This window comes from Lampetra fluviatilis, chromosome 22 (assembly GCF_964198595.1).
Source record: "Lampetra fluviatilis chromosome 22, kcLamFluv1.1, whole genome shotgun sequence".
NCBI lineage: Eukaryota > Metazoa > Chordata > Hyperoartia > Petromyzontiformes > Petromyzontidae > Lampetra > Lampetra fluviatilis.
In genome coordinates, this window is record NC_136296.1 from 9,289,906 (window position 1) to 9,312,016 (window position 22,111).

Below are 22,111 nucleotides of genomic sequence, written 5' to 3' on the forward strand. Positions count from 1 at the left end.
GTGGGTGGTCAGGTATCGCTCATGGACAGCCGTCTTCTGGACAATGATTCTGAACAACTAGATTGAAACACGTCCTCAGGAAGGCAATTCACTCTTCCAAATTACCATATAAGATGCACCCCCAACTTGTGACTTGAAATACAGAGGGAAAAAAGTGTACGTTATTATTTGGAGAATACGGCATGACTAGTCCAGGCTCAAGGCCTTCCTATTGTGGGCGCCACGGTGGTGAGATGTTAACTACCTCGCTTGGTATACAGGAGGTCGTGGGTTTGATCCCGACACTGACACCGGTATATTTGGCGTTTGCATGTCTCTCTCTCCCCGTGGTCGTGTGGAATTTTCTCTAGGTCCTCCGTTTTTTTCCCTCCACATTTATAATCAACATCACACGTTTAGAGTGTTTGGCTGCTATACATTTCCACATGATAAGCCACTTCGTCGGGGTATCATTTGTGGCCAGGTCGCTTCTGAAAAAGAGCTGTATATCTCAGTGGGCCTCACTCTCATCTATCGAGTAATTTTATCGGAACTCCCTTTTGCCTCTTTGAAGCGTATCTCCTAAACTTCGTATTGCATCTTGAGATGTAGTTGCTTATAGATGCTCCGGGCCTGTGCACGCACACACAAACAAAATGATCACGATAACTTATTGTTTTGTAATTTATTAAGTAATTTGTGCAAGGAAAGCCTCACTGAGTATCTTAAGAATATATCCTTACGCAGGTTCTGCATTAATATGTTTGTTCAGTTCCTTTCATAAGGAGGTTATTTAGTGTGAGAGGAAACCTAACTATTCAGATAAAATACCTACGTGTACGCAGAGATAATGTTCAAACATCCACAAATTTGCCAAAAAAAGATACTTGCACGTTAATTGATTGGAACAACCAACATCACAGCACATCCCGCTACTCTGTGTTCACCTTGCGCCGCACAGAGACAACTGCCATTCGGGGAGGGGGGGGGGGTGTCCCCTAGGCTAAAATAAACCTGCGCCGCTAGAAATTTAGTTCCATTTTTGGGCGCGGTATGAATTCGAGTTGCTGTTGTTGCTTACTGGCTCCCACGTGATTCTATTGCCATCTCCTGGCCACCTCGCAGCCCGGCGGGCGAGTTTGCGAGCTCGAGCAAACCTACCCGCGATCCACCAACCCTCGCCGCCAAAGCGACCGGCTCGTTGCTGGCCCACGCAACTACCCCGCCGCGTCTCTCAATCTCTCTCCCTCTCTCTCTCGCGTGCGGCGGTGGCGGCAGCAGCAAGGGAGTGTGGAGTGCGGAGCAGCGCAAGAAGGCGCTGCGCGAGGAGCGTCGCCGTCGCAAGGAGGAGAAGCGCCTGCGCAAGAAGAAGCACCGCAAGGGCGAGGCGTGCAGCTTCCCGGGCCTCACCTGCTTCACGCACGACAACGACCACTGGCAGACTCCGCCGTACTGGACGCGTGCGTTCACGCGACAGCACGCACGCACGCACCGCACGCACGCACCGCACGCACGCACGCACCGCACGCACGCACCGCACGCACCGCACGAACGCACGCACGCACCGCACGCACCGCACGCGGCTCACGATAATAAGCACGCACGCTCAGTCACGCTCGCTCGGTCGCCCGTGTCGCTTGACGACGATAGCCATGAGTTGTTTGTAATCGAGGTCGCACACCTTGACGCGGGGTGGGGGAAGCATCCCAGAGCGCGTAGCAAGAGATAAGCGAATCTAATCGTCGCATCTCGTATTTTTAAAAGGGGCACATTCCCCACCGCCTCCTCCTCGCCCTCAAGTGGCAGCCGCCGTCCCCTGTCTGGCACAAGGTGACTTAGCACGTGACCGCCCGCAAGAGGGCATTTGTCTGCCGGAATCGGGGCGACGGGCGCTGCTCCTGCTGCGTGTAATCCGGACCGAGTGTGGGGAGTTTAGCGCCGTGGTTTTGGCACGCGGAGGGTCACCGTGGTGACGGGAATCGTGAACGTTGACAAAAAGTCCGTGAAATATTTTTCGTTGTTACAATAATGCCTCGCGTAATGCGCCGCACAGTACAGTTTTTGCATGATCGGTCAGATCGATGACGGCTAGGATGCGGCAAAAATATTCAGCGCAAACGCAAAACGCACCGATACCCAGCATGCGACAAATGCCTCACTAACGAGAAGCATGGGACATGTGGCATCTCTATGAGGCTGCCTTGATCACCTCGTGAGGGTGAAGAGATGGGGCCCAGAGGGGGAGCGTAGTGGGGGGGGAGCGGTGGGGGAGCGGTGGGGGGGGAGCGTAGTGGGGGGGGAGCGGTGGGGGAGCGGTGGGGGGGGAGCGGTGGGGGGGGGAGCGTGGTGGGGGGGGGAGCGGTGGGGGGGAGCGGTGGTCTGGTCGGCCACCCGCCCTCTCGCGTGCCATGCCGGCCTTCATCGGTGCCACTCGGTAACAGCACTCGCCCTTACAGTCTGTTAAGGCTATACGGGGGATCTTTGTATTTGTAGGGACCAGTGGTATGGCTGGCCGCACAGCACTATTAATTATTGACTTAAAGCTTTCGTGACTGCAGGAATTCATATTCTTTGGGTCTCTCGGAAAAGCCACGTAGATAGAATAAATGATCAAAATAATAACAATATCACGACGTTTCGATCGCAACACAAGCATCGTCATCAGGTGGAAAATATAGCGGAAGAGCACCTGGGGCAGGAAAAAAAAATATTTTTTCTTATTCTATCTACTGGGCTTTACCGAAATACCAAAAGAATATAGCGCTATTAATGTTTATTTTTCTACCGTCATTGGTCACCGGGGCTGAGGCAACCGCGTAAACTATGTAAACCCTGGGCTGGATCACTTTGGATGTAATTTTTAAAAAATCCCACTTCGTGCTATGCACGTGAACGCAATGTATGTACATAATCAACGTTTTTGGGTTTAGATCGCGTTATGTATAAATGTGTCGTAACCCTCCACCACCCGACACGGCCAATCAGTAAAAAAGTGTCACGTTGACAGAAGACAAATAGTTCACTGCTTTAGCCCACCGGTGTGTTGAAGCGTGAAACCACAACATTTACAATTTGAGTACGACGTTTCGCTGGTAATTGCATCCAGCATCATCTGAGTAATGTATGTACGTTGAACTTCTTTCGCACCGTACGTAGCTAACCGTGCTAATCGGAGGTGCACCGTTACGTCGTTCGAGTCGTCCCGTTCGTCGCCAAACAAAACGCACAAACAAACAAAAACCAAACCCCCTAACACACTTTTTATTTATTTTCTTCCAACAGAAGGCACGTTCTGCGCGTGCACGAGCTCCAACAACAACACGTACTGGTGCGTGCGCACGCTCAACAGCAGCCACAACTCGCTCTTCTGCGAGTTCGCCACCGGCTTCATCGAGTACTTCGACCTCAACACCGACCCCTACCAGGTGACCTCCACATGCCTGCCTGCCTGCCTGCCTGCCCTCCGCCACCACCCCGCCTGCGGGCCTGGCCTCGATTGCCCCAGCCAGGGCGGCGCATGGCGCCGTGCAGGAGAAATGTTGAACGCGCCCAAGGAAAGTCCCCTGCACGTTGCTCCAATGCACAATGTGAAACGAATGCCTTACGCGAAACACACCGATACAACAACTTGAAGTCAATGCCTCGATGGTAAATATCTGTCCCGGTCCAGGCCTACCCCTAGGTCAACTCAGCCTTGAATGAGTACCTAGTGCGGAGTGTAATCATCAGCACTGGGGAGAAAAAGGCGGCGGGGCGTGGAGCTGGCCACCCACCCCCTCGTGTGCCGTGCCCGCCTTCATAGGTGCTCGCTAAGAGCACTTTCCCCAACAGCCTGTTAAGGCTACACGGGGGATCTTTGTCTTCATGGACTCACCGCCTCCGTTTCCACGCAGATGCAGAACGCGGTGCACACGCTGGAGCGCGGCGCCCTCGGCGCCCTCCACGCTCAGCTCGCTGGGCTCCGCGCCTGCCGGGGACTCGGGCAGTGCGAGCCGCCCCCCAGCAACACGCACACAGGTAGTGGTCATCACACTCCTACTCCTCACACTCCTCACCCTGCAGCAGCACACACGCACATTCTAGATTTGAAACTTTCGTGACTGCAAGGATTCATATTCTTAGGTTTTTTCGGTAAAGTTACGTAGGAAAAAATTTAAATTAATAAAAGTAAAATTAAATAAAAAATTAAATAAAAATCACGACGTTTCGGAGGCAACACGGAAGCTTGTGTTGCCTCCGAAACGTCGTGATTTTATTTTTCTTTTATTTTACTTTTATTAATTTAAATTTTTTACCTACGTGACTTTACCAAAAAAACCTAAGAATATAGCACACACACACAGGTAGTGGTCATCCCGCACAGCGCCCCTCCTCCTCCTCCTCACACTCCTCACACTCCTCACCCTGCAGCAGCATCGCACACTCATCCACTTGCCTCACTCACTCAAAGCCCATCTTATCCTGATCCACCTACCCCACTCACTTTACATCCATCATCTTATACTGATCCACCTACCCCACTCACGTTACATCCATCATCTTAAACTGATACACCTACCCCACTCACGTTACATCCATCATCTTAAACTGATACACCTACCCCACTCACGTTACATCCATCATCTTACACTGATCCACCTACCCCACTCACTTTACATCCATCATCTTATACTGATCCACCTACCCCACTCACTTTACATCCATCATCTTAAACTGATCCACCTACCCCACTCACTTTACATCCATCATCTTATACTGATCCACCTACCCCACTCACTTTACATCCATCATCTTACACTGATCCACCTACCCCACTCACTTTACATCCATCATCTTATACTGATCCACCTACCCCACTCACGTTACATCCATCATCTTAAACTGATACACCTACCCCACTCACGTTACATCCATCATCTTAAACTGATACACCTACCCCACTCACGTTACATCCATCATCTTACACTGATCCACCTACCCCACTCACTTTACATCCATCATCTTATACTGATCCACCTACCCCACTCACTTTACATCCATCATCTTAAACTGATCCACCTACCCCACTCACTTTACATCCATCATCTTATACTGATCCACCTACCCCACTCACTTTACATCCATCATCTTACACTGATCCACCTACCCCACTCACTTTACATCCATCATCTTATACTGATCCACCTACCCCACTCACTTTACATCCATCATCTTATACTGATCCACCTACCCCACTCACTTTACATCCATCATCTTACACTGATCCACCTACCCCACTCACGTTACATCCATCATCTTACACTGATCCACCTACCCCACTCACTTTACATCCATCATCTTACACTGATCCACCTACCCCACTCACTTTACATCCATCATCTTACACTGATCCACCTACCCCACTCACGTTACATCCATAATCTTACACTGATCCACCTACCCCACTCACTTTACATCCATCATCTTATACTGATCCACCTACCCCACTCACTTTACATCCATCATCTTATACTGATCCACCTACCCCACTCACGTTACATCCATCATCTTACACTGATCCACCTACCCCACTCACTTTACATCCATCATCTTACACTGATCCACCTACCCCACTCACTTTACATCCATCATCTTATACTGATCCACCTACCCCACTCACGTTACATCCATCATCTTACACTGATCCACCTACCCCACTCACTTTACATCCATCATCTTACACTGATCCACCTACCCCACTCACTTTACATCCATCATCTTACACTGATCCACCTACCCCACTCACTTTACATCCATCATCTTACACTGATCCACCTACCCCACTCACGTTACATCCATCATCTTATACTGATCCACCTACCCCACTCACTTTACATCCATCATCTTAAACTGATCCACCTACCCCACTCATGTTACATCCATCATCTTAAACTGATCCACCTACCCCACTCATGTTACATCCATCATCTTAAACTGATCCACCTACCCCACTCATGTTACATCCATCATCTTATACTGATCCACCTACCCCACTCATGTTACATCCATCATCTTAAACTGATCCACCTACCCCACTCATGTTACATCCATCATCTTATACTGATCCACCTACCCCACTCACGTTACATCCATCATCTTATACTGATCCACCTACCCCACTCACGTTACATCCATCATCTTATACTGATCCACCTACCCCACTCACGTTACATCCATCATCTTATACTGATCCACCTACCCCACTCACGTTACATCCATCATCTTATACTGATCCACCTACCCCACTCACGTTACATCCATCATCTTAAACTGATCCACCTACCCCACTCACTTTACATCCATCATCTTAAACTGATCCACCTACCCCACTCACTTTACATCCATCATCTTACACTCATACACCTACCCACTCACGTTACATCCATCATCTTACACTGATCCACCTACCCCACTCACTTTACATCCATCATCTTAAACTGATCCACCTACCCCACTCACTTTACATCCATCATCTTATACTGATCCACCTACCCCACTCACTTTACATCCATCATCTTACACTGATCCACCTACCCCACTCACGTTACATCCATCATCTTACACTGATCCACCTACCCCACTCACGTTACATCCATCATCTTATACTGATCCACCTACCCCACTCACTTTACATCCATCATCTTAAACTGATCCACCTACCCCACTCACTTTACATCCATCATCTTACACTGATCCACCTACCCCACTCACGTTACATCCATCATCTTAAACTGATCCACCTACCCCACTCACGTTACATCCATCATCTTACACTGATCCACCTACCCCACTCACGTTACATCCATCATCTTAAACTGATCCACCTACCCCACTCACTTTACATCCATCATCTTACACTGATCCACCTACCCCACTCACTTTACATCCATCATCTTAAACTGATCCACCTACCCCACTCACTTTACATCCATCATCTTACACTAATCCACCTACCCCACTCACTTTACATCCATCATCTTATACTGATCCACCTACCCCACTCACGTTACATCCATCATCTTATACTGATCCACCTACCCCACTCACGTTACATCCATCATCTTAAACTGATCCACCTACCCCACTCACTTTACATCCATCATCTTACACTGATCCACCTACCCCACTCACGTTACATCCATCATCTTACACTGATCCACCTACCCCACTCACGTTACATCCATCATCTTATACTGATCCACCTACCCCACTCACTTTACATCCATCATCTTACACTGATCCACCTACCCCACTCACTTTACATCCATCATCTTATACTGATCCACCTACCCCACTCACTTTACATCCATCATCTTACACTAATCCACCTAACCCACTCACTTTACATCCATCATCTTATAATGATCCACCTACCCCACTCACGTTACATCCATCATCTTATACTGATCCACCTAACCCACTCACTTTACATCCATCATCTTACACTGATCCACCTACCCCACTCACGTTACATCCATCATCTTATACTGATCCACCTACCCCACTCACTTTACATCCATCATCTTAAACTGATCCACCTACCCCACTCATGTTACATCCATCATCTTAAACTGATCCACCTACCCCACTCATGTTACATCCATCATCTTAAACTGATCCACCTACCCCACTCATGTTACATCCATCATCTTATACTGATCCACCTACCCCACTCATGTTACATCCATCATCTTAAACTGATCCACCTACCCCACTCATGTTACATCCATCATCTTATACTGATCCACCTACCCCACTCACGTTACATCCATCATCTTATACTGATCCACCTACCCCACTCACGTTACATCCATCATCTTATACTGATCCACCTACCCCACTCGACGTTACATCCATCATCTTATACTGATCCACCTACCCCACTCACGTTACATCCATCATCTTATACTGATCCACCTACCCCACTCACGTTACATCCATCATCTTAAACTGATCCACCTACCCCACTCACGTTACATCCATCATCTTATACTGATCCACCTACCCCACTCACGTTACATCCATCATCTTAAACAGATCCACCTACCCCACTCACTTTACATCCATCATCTTACACTGATCCACCTACCCCACTCACGTTACATCCATCATCTTACACTGATCCACCTACCCCACTCACGTTACATCCATCATCTTATACTGATCCACCTACCCCACTCACTTTACATCCATCATCTTAAACTGATCCACCTACCCCACTCACTTTACATCCATCATCTTACACTGATCCACCTACCCCACTCACGTTACATCCATCATCTTAAACTGATCCACCTACCCCACTCACGTTACATCCATCATCTTATACTGATCCACCTACCCCACTCACGTTACATCCATCATCTTATACTGATCCAACTACCCCACTCACTTTACATCCATCATCTTACACTGATCCACCTACCCCACTCACGTTACATCCATCATCTTACACTGATCCACCTACCCCACTCACGTTACATCCATCATCTTATACTGATCCACCTACCCCACTCACTTTACATCCATCATCTTAAACTGATCCACCTACCCCACTCACTTTACATCCATCATCTTACACTGATCCACCTACCCCACTCACGTTACATCCATCATCTTAAACTGATCCACCTACCCCACTCACGTTACATCCATCATCTTACACTGATCCACCTACCCCACTCACGTTACATCCATCATCTTAAACTGATCCACCTACCCCACTCACTTTACATCCATCATCTTACACTGATCCACCTACCCCACTCACTTTACATCCATCATCTTAAACTGATCCACCTACCCCACTCACTTTACATCCATCATCTTACACTAATCCACCTACCCCACTCACTTTACATCCATCATCTTATACTGATCCACCTACCCCACTCACGTTACATCCATCATCTTATACTGATCCACCTACCCCACTCACGTTACATCCATCATCTTAAACTGATCCACCTACCCCACTCACTTTACATCCATCATCTTACACTGATCCACCTACCCCACTCACGTTACATCCATCATCTTAAACTGATCCACCTACCCCACTCATGTTACATCCATCATCTTATACTGATCCACCTACCCCACTCATGTTACATCCATCATCTTAAACTGATCCACCTACCCCACTCATGTTACATCCATCATCTTATACTGATCCACCTACCCCACTCACGTTACATCCATCATCTTATACTGATCCACCTACCCCACTCACGTTACATCCATCATCTTATACTGATCCACCTACCCCACTCACGTTACATCCATCATCTTATACTGATCCACCTACCCCACTCACGTTACATCCATCATCTTATACTGATCCACCTACCCCACTCACGTTACATCCATCATCTTAAACTGATCCACCTACCCCACTCACTTTACATCCATCATCTTAAACTGATCCACCTACCCCACTCACTTTACATCCATCATCTTACACTCATGCACCTACCCACTCACGTTACATCCATCATCTTATAATGATCCACCTACCCCACTCACGTTACATCCATCATCTTATACTGATCCACCTACCCCACTCACGTTACATCCATCATCTTACACTGATCCACCTACCCCACTCACTTTACATCCATCATCTTATACTGATCCACCTACCCCACTCACGTTACATCCATCATCTTACACTGATCCACCTACCCCACTCACTTTACATCCATCATCTTACACTGATCCACCTACCCCACTCACTTTACATCCATCATCTTAAACTGATCCACCTACCCCACTCACTTTACATCCATCATCTTATACTGATCCACCTACCCCACTCACTTTACATCCATCATCTTACACTAATCCACCTACCCCACTCACTTTACATCCATCATCTTATACTGATCCACCTACCCCACTCACGTTACATCCATCATCTTATACTGATCCACCTACCCCACTCACGTTACATCCATCATCTTAAACAGATCCACCTACCCCACTCACTTTACATCCATCATCTTACACTGATCCACCTACCCCACTCACGTTACATCCATCATCTTACACTGATCCACCTACCCCACTCACGTTACATCCATCATCTTATACTGATCCACCTACCCCACTCACTTTACATCCATCATCTTAAACTGATCCACCTACCCCACTCACTTTACATCCATCATCTTACACTGATCCACCTACCCCACTCACGTTACATCCATCATCTTAAACTGATCCACCTACCCCACTCACGTTACATCCATCATCTTACACTGATCCACCTACCCCACTCACGTTACATCCATCATCTTAAACTGATCCACCTACCCCACTCACTTTACATCCATCATCTTACACTGATCCACCTACCCCACTCACTTTACATCCATCATCTTAAACTGATCCACCTACCCCACTCACTTTACATCCATCATCTTACACTAATCCACCTACCCCACTCACTTTACATCCATCATCTTATACTGATCCACCTACCCCACTCACGTTACATCCATCATCTTATACTGATCCACCTACCCCACTCACGTTACATCCATCATCTTAAACTGATCCACCTACCCCACTCACTTTACATCCATCATCTTACACTGATCCACCTACCCCACTCACGTTACATCCATCATCTTACACTGATCCACCTACCCCACTCACGTTACATCCATCATCTTATACTGATCCACCTACCCCACTCACTTTACATCCATCATCTTACACTGATCCACCTACCCCACTCACTTTACATCCATCATCTTATACTGATCCACCTACCCCACTCACTTTACATCCATCATCTTACACTAATCCACCTAACCCACTCACTTTACATCCATCATCTTATAATGATCCACCTACCCCACTCACGTTACATCCATCATCTTACACTGATCCACCTACCCCACTCACTTTACATCCATCATCTTAAACTGATCCACCTACCCCACTCACTTTACATCCATCATCTTATACTGATCCACCTACCCCACTCACTTTACATCCATCATCTTACACTAATCCACCTACCCCACTCACTTTACATCCATCATCTTATACTGATCCACCTACCCCACTCACGTTACATCCATCATCTTATACTGATCCACCTACCCCACTCACGTTACATCCATCATCTTAAACAGATCCACCTACCCCACTCACTTTACATCCATCATCTTACACTGATCCACCTACCCCACTCACGTTACATCCATCATCTTACACTGATCCACCTACCCCACTCACGTTACATCCATCATCTTATACTGATCCACCTACCCCACTCACTTTACATCCATCATCTTAAACTGATCCACCTACCCCACTCACTTTACATCCATCATCTTACACTGATCCACCTACCCCACTCACGTTACATCCATCATCTTAAACTGATCCACCTACCCCACTCACGTTACATCCATCATCTTACACTGATCCACCTACCCCACTCACGTTACATCCATCATCTTAAACTGATCCACCTACCCCACTCACTTTACATCCATCATCTTACACTGATCCACCTACCCCACTCACTTTACATCCATCATCTTAAACTGATCCACCTACCCCACTCACTTTACATCCATCATCTTACACTAATCCACCTACCCCACTCACTTTACATCCATCATCTTATACTGATCCACCTACCCCACTCACGTTATATCCATCATCTTATACTGATCCACCTACCCCACTCACGTTACATCCATCATCTTATACTGATCCACCTACCCCACTCACGTTACATCCATCATCTTATACTGATCCACCTACCCCACTCACTTTACATCCATCATCTTACACTGATCCACCTACCCCACTCACTTTACATCCATCATCTTATACTGATCCACCTACCCCACTCACTTTACATCCATCATCTTACACTAATCCACCTAACCCACTCACTTTACATCCATCATCTTATAATGATCCACCTACCCCACTCACGTTACATCCATCATCTTACACTGATCCACCTACCCCACTCACGTTACATCCATCATCTTACACTGATCCACCTTCCCCACTCACGTTACATCCATCATCTTATACTGATCCACCTACCCCACTCACGTTACATCCATCATCTTAAACTGATCCACCTACCCCACTCACTTTACATCCATCATCTTACACTGATCCACCTACCCCACTCACTTTACATCCATCATCTTACACTGATCCACCTACCCCACTCACGTTACATCCATCATCTTACACTGATCCACCTACCCCACTCACGTTACATCCATCATCTTATACTGATCCACCTACCCCACTCACTTTACATCCATCATCTTACACTGATCCACCTACCCCACTTACTTTACATCCATCATCTTACACTGATACACCGACCCTACCCACTCCAGTTCTACGAGTATTCGTTGGTCACGATGCATAATCGACACATCGACGTTGCGTTGTTCCGCGTCCACGAGTTTGCAGGAAAATGTAACCCATCGTGTCCACGGTTATCCAGCAACACTTTTAAACTACAACAACGAGAGGAGAAATACAAATTTAAAACGTCAAATGTGATTTCGTGCTCAAACGAGCATTGAGGCGGAACTCATCTGCCTCTTACAACCCTAATGCCGTGCTGGAAATTCCACATTCCTTTGGCAGGGGTGATTCCCTCCGGAGGACAACCACTGTTGATGTTTCCACAAAGTGGTACTCGTTGAATCGATGGTGGTGATGATGATTGATGATGGGCCTGAGTTTACCAAAAACGGGGATTTTAACTGAGCCACCACCCTAGCCGCTTCAAAAGAATCTGCAAAATTAAAGCAAAGTAGATATGGTGTGCCAAGGTAACTCCCAGAACAGTGACCCGGACTATGAATCACCTCGCTGTTTGTGCGAAACACACACAGCACACATAACAGCACGCGCCTCTGCAGATCAGTCTTAACGTGCCAAGCAGGACAATGTGGGAAGGCGGAACTGAAATCTTCTTAACGCACGCTTCACAACGCTCCACCGTGATCCACTTTGCTTTTTAATTGCGACGTCCGAAAACCTTTTCACAATTAACCGTGCGAATGCCGCTTTTAACGTCTGTGTTTCTCTTTGCAATCAGGTTTCAAAGGTGACAGCAGCTATGATAATTACAGGTACAAGGCTGTGTGGTCATAATCCACCTCCCATTCGTGTGCCGTCTCATTTCCAGCCCCATCGTCCATTCATTGCTGCAGCCAGCATGGCCATAACCAGCGTGTCGTTTGCTGTGATTTTCATTTTGCATGAGCTCGTTAAGGCCATTTGGTTTTAAGTTGTTGTGATTTTTTTGTTCTGTTATTTTTCTTGCATTCCACGCGGTACCACCGGCTAGAGTTCACCGTCGTGTCTGTTGTTCAACGTATCCCGAAATGCATTTCCCACTGTTGGTGCATTGTCCCGGAAGGTTTTTGACGTAATGCCCAAATCCATACACGGCATGATGTTGTATCGAAAACGATTTTATTGATACGAGATTCATCGCTAAGGGATGAGCTTCAGATTGCAATTTCTTATGATTTTGGAGTCGTTAATTGTTTAAACGGGTAGTTTACGTTTTGCGATAACATGTCTTCGTACTCGCAAAACGGATGTCACCCGGTGCCATGTGACACCACTTTTGGCGGAAAAAGAGTGGACATGATGTCATTGAACTGATGTCACTTACCGTGACATCATGAAGTCATGTCTATACGGGCTCAATCAATAACACTGCAGCAGCCACTGCTTATGTGAAGAGTGGTTCCTGGTGCCATCACGATACACGTGTCGTCTGTTTGTTTAGAATAATCCACTGTGATTTGGCTGAAGCACAAAAGCAAATGTTTGTCCCACCATAAACAGAGAGATTTAAGGAGATAATTGGTTTTCTATTTGAGTCTTGTGCTATAAAAAAGAAAATTCCCCTGTGTTATTGGATTTTAACAGATTTTAAATTGAAACTCGCTGTTCCCTAATCGTGGGTGGTGCTTTGGGTGTTTACATATTTTAATTATACTTTTAATTGTTTTATCCGTGTCAATGCACCGCTTCTGGGTGAGTCCGTATTCTGTGCAGCACCCCCAGAGGGTACGTGTAAAACAAACTTAATGATTACACAAGAGGCTCTTCCGTGTAGCCCAAACGCAGCTAATAACTGTTCAAAGTGGTTGGATGAGGATAAAGAGGCTTTGCTACCGTATTCGCCAGAATATTAAGGCCCTCGGGAATGTGAAACACGTTCCCGGTGTCAATAAAGTTATGAAAGTCTGGTCACATCGAAACCGGTACCCGTCATTAGCCACCGAGTGACGGTGACACCTCCACGGCACCCGTGGCAGGCCAGGTGCACTTTGAGGCCACGCTGATAGGAGGTCACGGGACAGACCCAGGTGCCGCACCAGGGTTGCAAACGGGTACCCGTACCCGTACCCGGCCGGGTACGGGTAGCCGGGCATCAGGTAGGGTGCGGGTATCGGGCACCCGGTTGCGACCTCTGGGCTAAATATAGGAGGTTTTAGCGGAGAGATTGGCGGAACGTGGGGAGAACCCAGAGTTAAATATTATCAACAACTTCAAGCTACAAAACGACCGTTACTTTTGTGCTCGGTGACGGTACCGCACAGCGGCCACCACTGGACGGCGCTGTGACCCGCTTTGAATTGTCCTCGTAAAATACGGGCACACCTCGCTTAGCGCTCAGGTTGCGTTCCTGGAGAAACGAGCGCTACAATCGTTGCTGCGATACTCCATATTGTACAAAAACCACACCAAGTCCATACGCTGCTGGGTCAACAAAGTCCCAGACGCCCGTTGGTTACACGGTTAGACGAGACTCGGTTTAACTGTTTATGCGGAGACACGAAACAGAAATATATAAAATATGTATTATGCTGTTCGTGTAAACATATTCACATATTAACTAATTTATTGATCGTGCATAATAGTTTTACGTACTTGGAAGAGCCTCAAGGTTCTGTTTTGGCCAAGTGTTGGATCTTTAGTCACTTCCGCTTTGAGCACTTGATATGGGAAATGTTTGCTGATTTATGTTGTTACTTTACAGTCCTCTCTACAACAGCGCTTAATAATGACTGCGCATTGCACATTACATCAATTTTCGCCAAGCGAGGAGCTGGGTATTTTTTTTTTACAGGGAAGGCTCCTTACCTTTAAAAACACACACACACATCAGGAAGATCACCAGCATTGGCTTAAAGAATGTCACCTGCTGATGAGGCAAAGCATGTCGAAACCGGTCCAGAGTTGGCTTGTTTTCAAACAATATTGTTTAGAAGCCCATGTAGCTGATGCGATGTGTAACAAAAATGATTTTGCTTGAGGGGGCGGCATTGTCTGCTTAATTACATTGCCGAGTGCAGTAAACTTTGACGTTGTCTTGAACATTTAGCTGTTGCACGGTGAGCCGATTGTGACTTTGCGTTGGCGGCATGCAGGTCGATTGCGTCACCCGCGCTACTCGCCGCTACGTTTGCCATCGCTTTGCCGCTTCTACTATCAAGCGCGATTTATTCATTTTGGTCCTTGAGACATTGGCCCACAAATTGATTATTGGTGCCACCCAGTGGTGTGGCGAATGCTCACAATTCTAGATTTGAAGCTTTCGTGACTGCAATGATTCATATTCTTAGGTTTTTTCGGTAAAGTCACGTAGGTAAAAACATAAAAAAGTAAAATAAAATAAAAAAAAATAAAAATCACGACGTTTCGGAGGCAACACAAGCTTCCGTCTTCAGGTAGTACCGTCACAGCCACGACAGCTGTATCAAGTAAATGAGAGATTGCAGGAGTTACCACTGCGTTTATATAATGGTTGGAGAAGGTGGTGGGGCAAGGGCCGCATACTTATTATTAATATGGTAAGGTGAGGCTTGAGACTAAGAATAGTTTTTAATGTTTTTACCTACGTGACTTTACCAAAAAAACCTAAGAATATGAATGCTCACAATGTTTTTTGTTTGTATTAAAGCGGTGTATCTCTTGATTACGTGCACCTGCGATAGCAAGGTCGTTGCGGTAGCTTCTTTTTAACGACGTAACGAGATAAATGCCCGTTAAAGCGTGTTTAATAGAGAGCATCGTTTTGGAGAAGAGGACACATACTTGTGCGATTTGAAACATCTGCAGGATTAGCGTTGATAACAAATGTGTCTATGAAACGGACGCTACGTACGGTAATATTTTTCCATCATATCGTTTTTTTGGGGTTAGTTCGCGTAAATATAAATGTGTCGTTAAACCCGCCACCACCCGACACAGCCAATTAGTAAGGTCTGTGACGTAAACAGAACACGCCAATTCGTTACGAGTACCACAACACCGATGTGTTGAGCAAATCCACAACATTTACAATCTGGGTACGACGTTTCGCCAGTAATTACAACCAGCTTCATCAGGCGACAACCAGATTTGTGGAGAAATCCTCCTGTTTCGTTCCTTAAATAAAGAGATAGGTGTGATGATGTCACTTGTGAGCCCTTCGCGTGGCTGTGTCGGATGGTGGTGCGTTTAACGACACATTTATATTTACACGATCTAACCCAAAAAAAAAACTATATTATGGATGATATTGTTCGCGAAGGCCTACGTGGTAATGTTTCTGTCCGCGGATGGGCACTGCCCATGAGTGGTGCTTCCAGAATAAGGTGAATGAAGGGAGTACTGGCTAAGGTGGATCCTGACACTCCAGCTGGGACCAACGACCCCCACCTTGGCTCGTGAAATACTCCACTGCACTGTGTATACAAATACGGAGCATACTCATGGGCTGAAATATACAGCAGACTGCGTATGGAGGAAGCGGTCAAACATTTCTGCGAAGGCAAGGCAGTATTGAAATCGCATGCAGAGTTGCAATGATAACTTTACAATGCTTTATTCATTCAGTTCTGTCGCCAAAACACCCTGTTGTACCAGTCCAAATTGTGTTAATCTTGATGAGATATCCACCATTAATCAAACAGTGCTTCGGCCGTGACAGTTTTCTTCGTGCCTCGTCATCACATTTGTTTGACTGTGTACGCATCACAGTTTATTGACGGCAAGTAAAAACTCGATTGCCATAAACAGACGCGTTCATATTTTTTTCGTATCGCATTTCACCGAATTAAAACAATCGGGGTTTGCAGTGCACCGTTTTTTTTTAATCAAACCCCCCAAAAACTGCGGCCCTTTTAGTAGTACTCATACAAAACTCTAAAAGTATTCGAGCTCTGTTCTTGTGTCTATGAAATGCCAATTGCTCATCCCACATCTCGCTGCATCTCACTCTTGTCGACATCTCCTTTTCATTTCACAATCATGGCTCTTCGCTGTATCTCTCTTCTCTCATCACGTTAATCTCATCTCTGCCACCTCTCTATCTCACTCGGAGTTCATGCTTCGGGCCCCCTGCCCCTCCCCCCCCCCCCCCCAATGGGCTAACACCACCACCACTGTGTACCGAGTTCTCATGAAAAATGCCACATTGTCACAGTTTTGCACCACGTAATTATTTTCTCTCGCAGTGCCACCAACGACCTCGTCGTGTTATTAAATTATTTCGAAAGAAATCTGTCCGATGGGGGGTTTTTGTTGTTGTTTTACATCGGCGACAGAAAACTCCCACACTTGCGATTGCCAACCCTTGGGCGTGCGCCAGATCTGTTCCCCACAGCGAGCGTAGGTGCCAGCCAGAGCTGCTCAGCATAAAGTCCCCCCCCCAACCACCACCCCGCACCAGCCGACACAACGAGCGCAGACAGAAGGCAATGACGGCTACGCTGTGCTGATGAGTCCACGTGCAGAGATGATGAATCCTGTAGGTTGTTGCCTTGTTATCCTGCCATGGCTTTGAATTCAAAGGGGGGGCGAAAACTTCACCCCCCCCCCAGCTCTGTCGAGCTGAGTCAACACAGTGCTGCGTGTAGGGATGTATGCGGTGGTGTCACCGTGACATGCACAGCATGCTGGGACTTATTGTTCTGCTTTTCCCGTCTTAAGACACCGTTTTGTGGATATTAACACGAGTTTGTTTCCAGCCTGCATGCTTTTTTTTTTCTCTTCAATCACAGACACATCTTTGTTTCCGAGTGTTTAAGGGACGTACGGTCGCCAACCTGTAGGGGTGTAACGATTCTTAAGACTGCCACACATGCATTAGTTCACAGAGGTGTGGACTCGAGTCATGTGACTTGGACTCGAGTCAGACTCGAGTCATGAATTTGATGACTTGCGACTCGACTTGGACTTGCATAACAATGACTGTGTCCCACCTATGAGATGTGGACTCGAGTCATGTGACTTGGACTCGAGTCAGACTCGAGTCATGAATTTGATGACTTGCGACTCGACTTGGACTTGCATAACAATGACTTTGTCCCACCTATGTTAGTTCACCCATGCAAGTATAAGTGTGTTCCATATATATTCATACCCCGTGTGTCGCGTGCAATTGGTTCACGCGACCCCTACACACATTAGAGGCCGCTACGTTAAGTAAAAATTTAATATTTTAATCGAATTGTGACAGATCGTTACACCTCTCTGCAAACTGTTCAGCTGCATGCAAAAGTCACTTTGGTAATTGTTGTAACCCCTTTGTTGTTGTTGTTGTGCAGGGAAAAAATCTGGGACGGATGGGAAGGGTAAGACTCCGGCAGGCCTGGACGAGGACGTGTGGCCGTGGAGTCACGGGGACCCGTCCTTCGGACACAACTCCATCCTGGGCCATCATCATCATCACCACCATCATCACCTTCCCCATAATCATCACAATCATCCTCCACCTCCTCCGCGCCGCTACCACGGCGACCCCCCGCACTCACTCGACTCGACGGCCGTGGCCAGCAACAGCGGCTGGGCTAATTTTTGGCTCGACGTGGACACTGTGGTGGAACTGCTTCGGGATTTGCACGGTAGCCTGGGCACGGAGATGAAACCGCGCGCGGCCGCCGGCAACGCGACCACCGATTTCGCCTCCGCTCCGTCCCCCGCCACGGCCAAGCGGAGAGCGCCATTGGTCCCGGATGCCGAGGACGGATCTGGCGCGTCTCTGACGCTCGAGGTGGCTGAGAAGGAGGAGGAAGAGGAGACGGTGGATGATGAGGACGAGGAGAGGGAGGCGGCCGTGGATTCCAGCGGACTTGGTCCTTTGGACTTGGGGTGGCTCCAGGACGGGGCGGACGCAGTCGCGGGGAGTGCCGCCGTTAGCCGCGGCAGAACCGGCAAGAGCAGGAGAAAGGACGGCCGAGGCAGGGATGGCAAAGTCGGAACCCGCCACAGCAGCAGCAGCAGCATGAGTAGAAAGCACCGGCTGGGCACTGGCATCAGGAATCAGGATGGCAGCTACAACGGGAGCAGCAGCAGGAGCCAGAGCAGCAGTAGCAGCAGCCACTCGGCTGCGAACGACACATACAGCAGCGATCGTGGAGGGCTTTCCGATGCCGATGGCGGTTCAGGCGAAGAGGGCCATCGGGTGTACGCGTCGGGATCCAGTCGAGTCGTGAGCAAGATCAGCTTCATCCCAGAGTCCACGGCTGAGCCAGACTTCAGCGGAGAAGGATTCATCCCCATTCATGATCATCAGTGACACCGCGGCGTTCCTGCGTGTGAGTGTGTGCGATGACAGGCCACGTGGGACATTTGTTTGTGTGTGTGCTGTGATTAGCACACTGTGCCACAATCCTAGCCAACCGGAGTTCAATTCCTTGCCGAGCACAGCACCAATACCAATTGATATCTGAACCTGGCCTGAGCCTCCCCTAGGTCAACTCAGCCTAGAATAAGTACACGGTGCGGTGTTGTGGTTTGAACCATGAAGCGCCGGTCAGACGGGAGGTGGCAACACGTCCATGGTGCTGAACCCAATCTGCCACCTCATAAGCATGTGCTGTGCTGGCCTTAACAGGTGCTCGCTTATATCATAATTTTGTCAACATTGTATTAGCAAGTGTGCTCTAGGTTTCTACACAAATCGTCATTTCTTTATGACAGGGTTAAGAGAAATCCATTGGGCTGCAGCACGGCACCGCTCACTTGCAAATTTGGCCAAATCTGGGCTTAATGGAAACGTGAGAGAGAGAGTGGTCTTCTCTCTCCAGAGAGAGACAGCCAGGCACGTACAAAATGAACGGCGCTCATTTCGCGGTTGTCATGCCCTGGACGCTGAAGGTTATTTATCTGTGCGTGGAAGTGCTTTTGTTATTCGTTGGCTGCGACTTCGTGTGAGACAAACGCGACTGACTTGATCACGTGAAATTGTTTCAATGCTCCGCTAAGACGTCGCAAAAAAAGTAAATTAACAATATTATTACACAGCAAATACGGGTGTTTAAAATACACCGGTCTTTTGGTACCTATTCATAAATGTCTACGTTTGATCGCGCGTGTACGTGTGTGTGTATATATATGCCTTCAATTGTACCTTATTGACATCCTGTGGGTTATTATATGTATAAATACACAGTGCAAATAGGCGTACATTGATACATTTTATAGTGCACTTTAACATCCAAAACGTTTCAGAGCGCAAGTTCAGAGCATTACGATTGCAGTTCAAACGTCTGACATTACCCAATGTCTTGAGTCCCTTGTTTGCTATGCCAGGTCTGACATTCGACGTGAGATAAATTATCTTTCATTATCTACACAGGTCATAAAGTCTGCATTTTGGCACTACGGCACATTCAACACGGTGCCTTTTCTTACTCCTCAACACACTAGGGGGTAAGAATTTTAGGCAGAATATCACACGTTTGGTTCTCTCCATATTCTCCTATATCTGTCACGAGCAACACGCACGCACTATAACACAAAGTCGTCATCAGTCAATGTATTGGGCCAGAGTTTTGACCAAAATGCTTTCTACGCTTTTCATGTCTCGTAAATCTGCCGTGTAGTCTATTGAAATCGTATACTGTACTCTATTTGCTTTGCCATTGACTTTCAACTGCTCCGACCGTTGATGAGAGAGAGATATACTTGACATTGTTATTTATTAAAGGTCAGACTGGGCCCCGCCGTCGAAATGTGGAATTAACACCCACTGGCTCAAGACAAACAAATGGTTATGACCACCGCCCAGCGCTCGAATAAAGCATGGGGTTAAACATTTTGTTACGTATATAGTGCATAATACTTATGATAACATTCGTGTGAATTTAGTTGTGAAGTCTGCTTTGGAAGTAAATGTAGGTGGATTGTAAAAGTGGCTGTACTGTAAAATAAAATCCACATTTTAAAGGCGTTGGATATTTAATATTTTAGGCCACGCGTACGCACCGTGTAGCTAGCGTTCGGTCGATGAAATGTCTCCCAAGGTTCTTGAGAAAATGTTAACCCCCCTTGTCTGTTTCTGTGTCGTCGTTTCAGTATTAATTACACGAGTGATAATGCGGGCAGGTAAACTCCCCTTGCTAAAGAACAAATTACGAAAAAAAAACACACACACGCACTGCTCTGCAGCGGTCTCAAAGGCCCCACAGTATTTTTTTTTCTCATTACCCGCAGAAATTCGACAAGAGCTATGTTGTTTTGTTACTTGAATTAAAGTGCATACCGTGGTTTACTTTGTCCCTTTACATTTTGTGATGTGGTTTTTTTCCCCCTTCGTTTTACAATATTTGTGTTTACAATATTTTTCTACTAATTTTGACGAGTCAATGAAATGTGAAAATTCCTGGCAATGAGGGAAGGCACCAGTTGTTAGATGGTGGAGCACACTAGCCAACCAGATACTAGCCCTAACCCAAGTCACAATATCTATCAAGACACAATCCCTAACCCTACTACCACACTAGTCAGCCAGATAGTAGACCTAACCATAACTACTACCACTCTCTCCCTAATCCAAGTGACAATACCCAGCCAGACACTATCCCTAACGACTACCACACGAGCTAGCCAGATGCTAGCCTAGCGCTAACCACAATAGCCCTAATCCTAACCACACTAGGCCAAGCCCATCCACGCTAACTTTAACGCCAACCATACTAGTCATTCAGACACTAGTACTAACACTACTAGCACTAACCCTAACCACACTAGCACTAATCCTAACCACACTACTAGCCCTAACCCTAACCACACTAGCACTAAC

General features: G+C 47.0%; 1 protein-coding gene across 1 annotated transcript; it reads left to right on the forward strand.

Moving 5' to 3' along the window:
• The first annotated feature begins 3,912 nt into the window (after positions 1 to 3,912).
• LOC144938502 (uncharacterized) lies at positions 3,913 to 21,577 on the forward strand. Its single transcript, XM_078866375.1, has 3 exons — positions 3,913 to 3,996; positions 13,118 to 13,151; positions 18,633 to 21,577. The coding sequence occupies exons 2-3, from the start codon at positions 13,139 to 13,141 to the stop codon at positions 19,601 to 19,603; spliced, it is 984 nt and encodes a 327-aa protein (XP_078722501.1). The 5' UTR covers positions 3,913 to 3,996; positions 13,118 to 13,138; the 3' UTR covers positions 19,604 to 21,577.
• Positions 21,578 to 22,111: the final 534 nt, after the last annotated feature.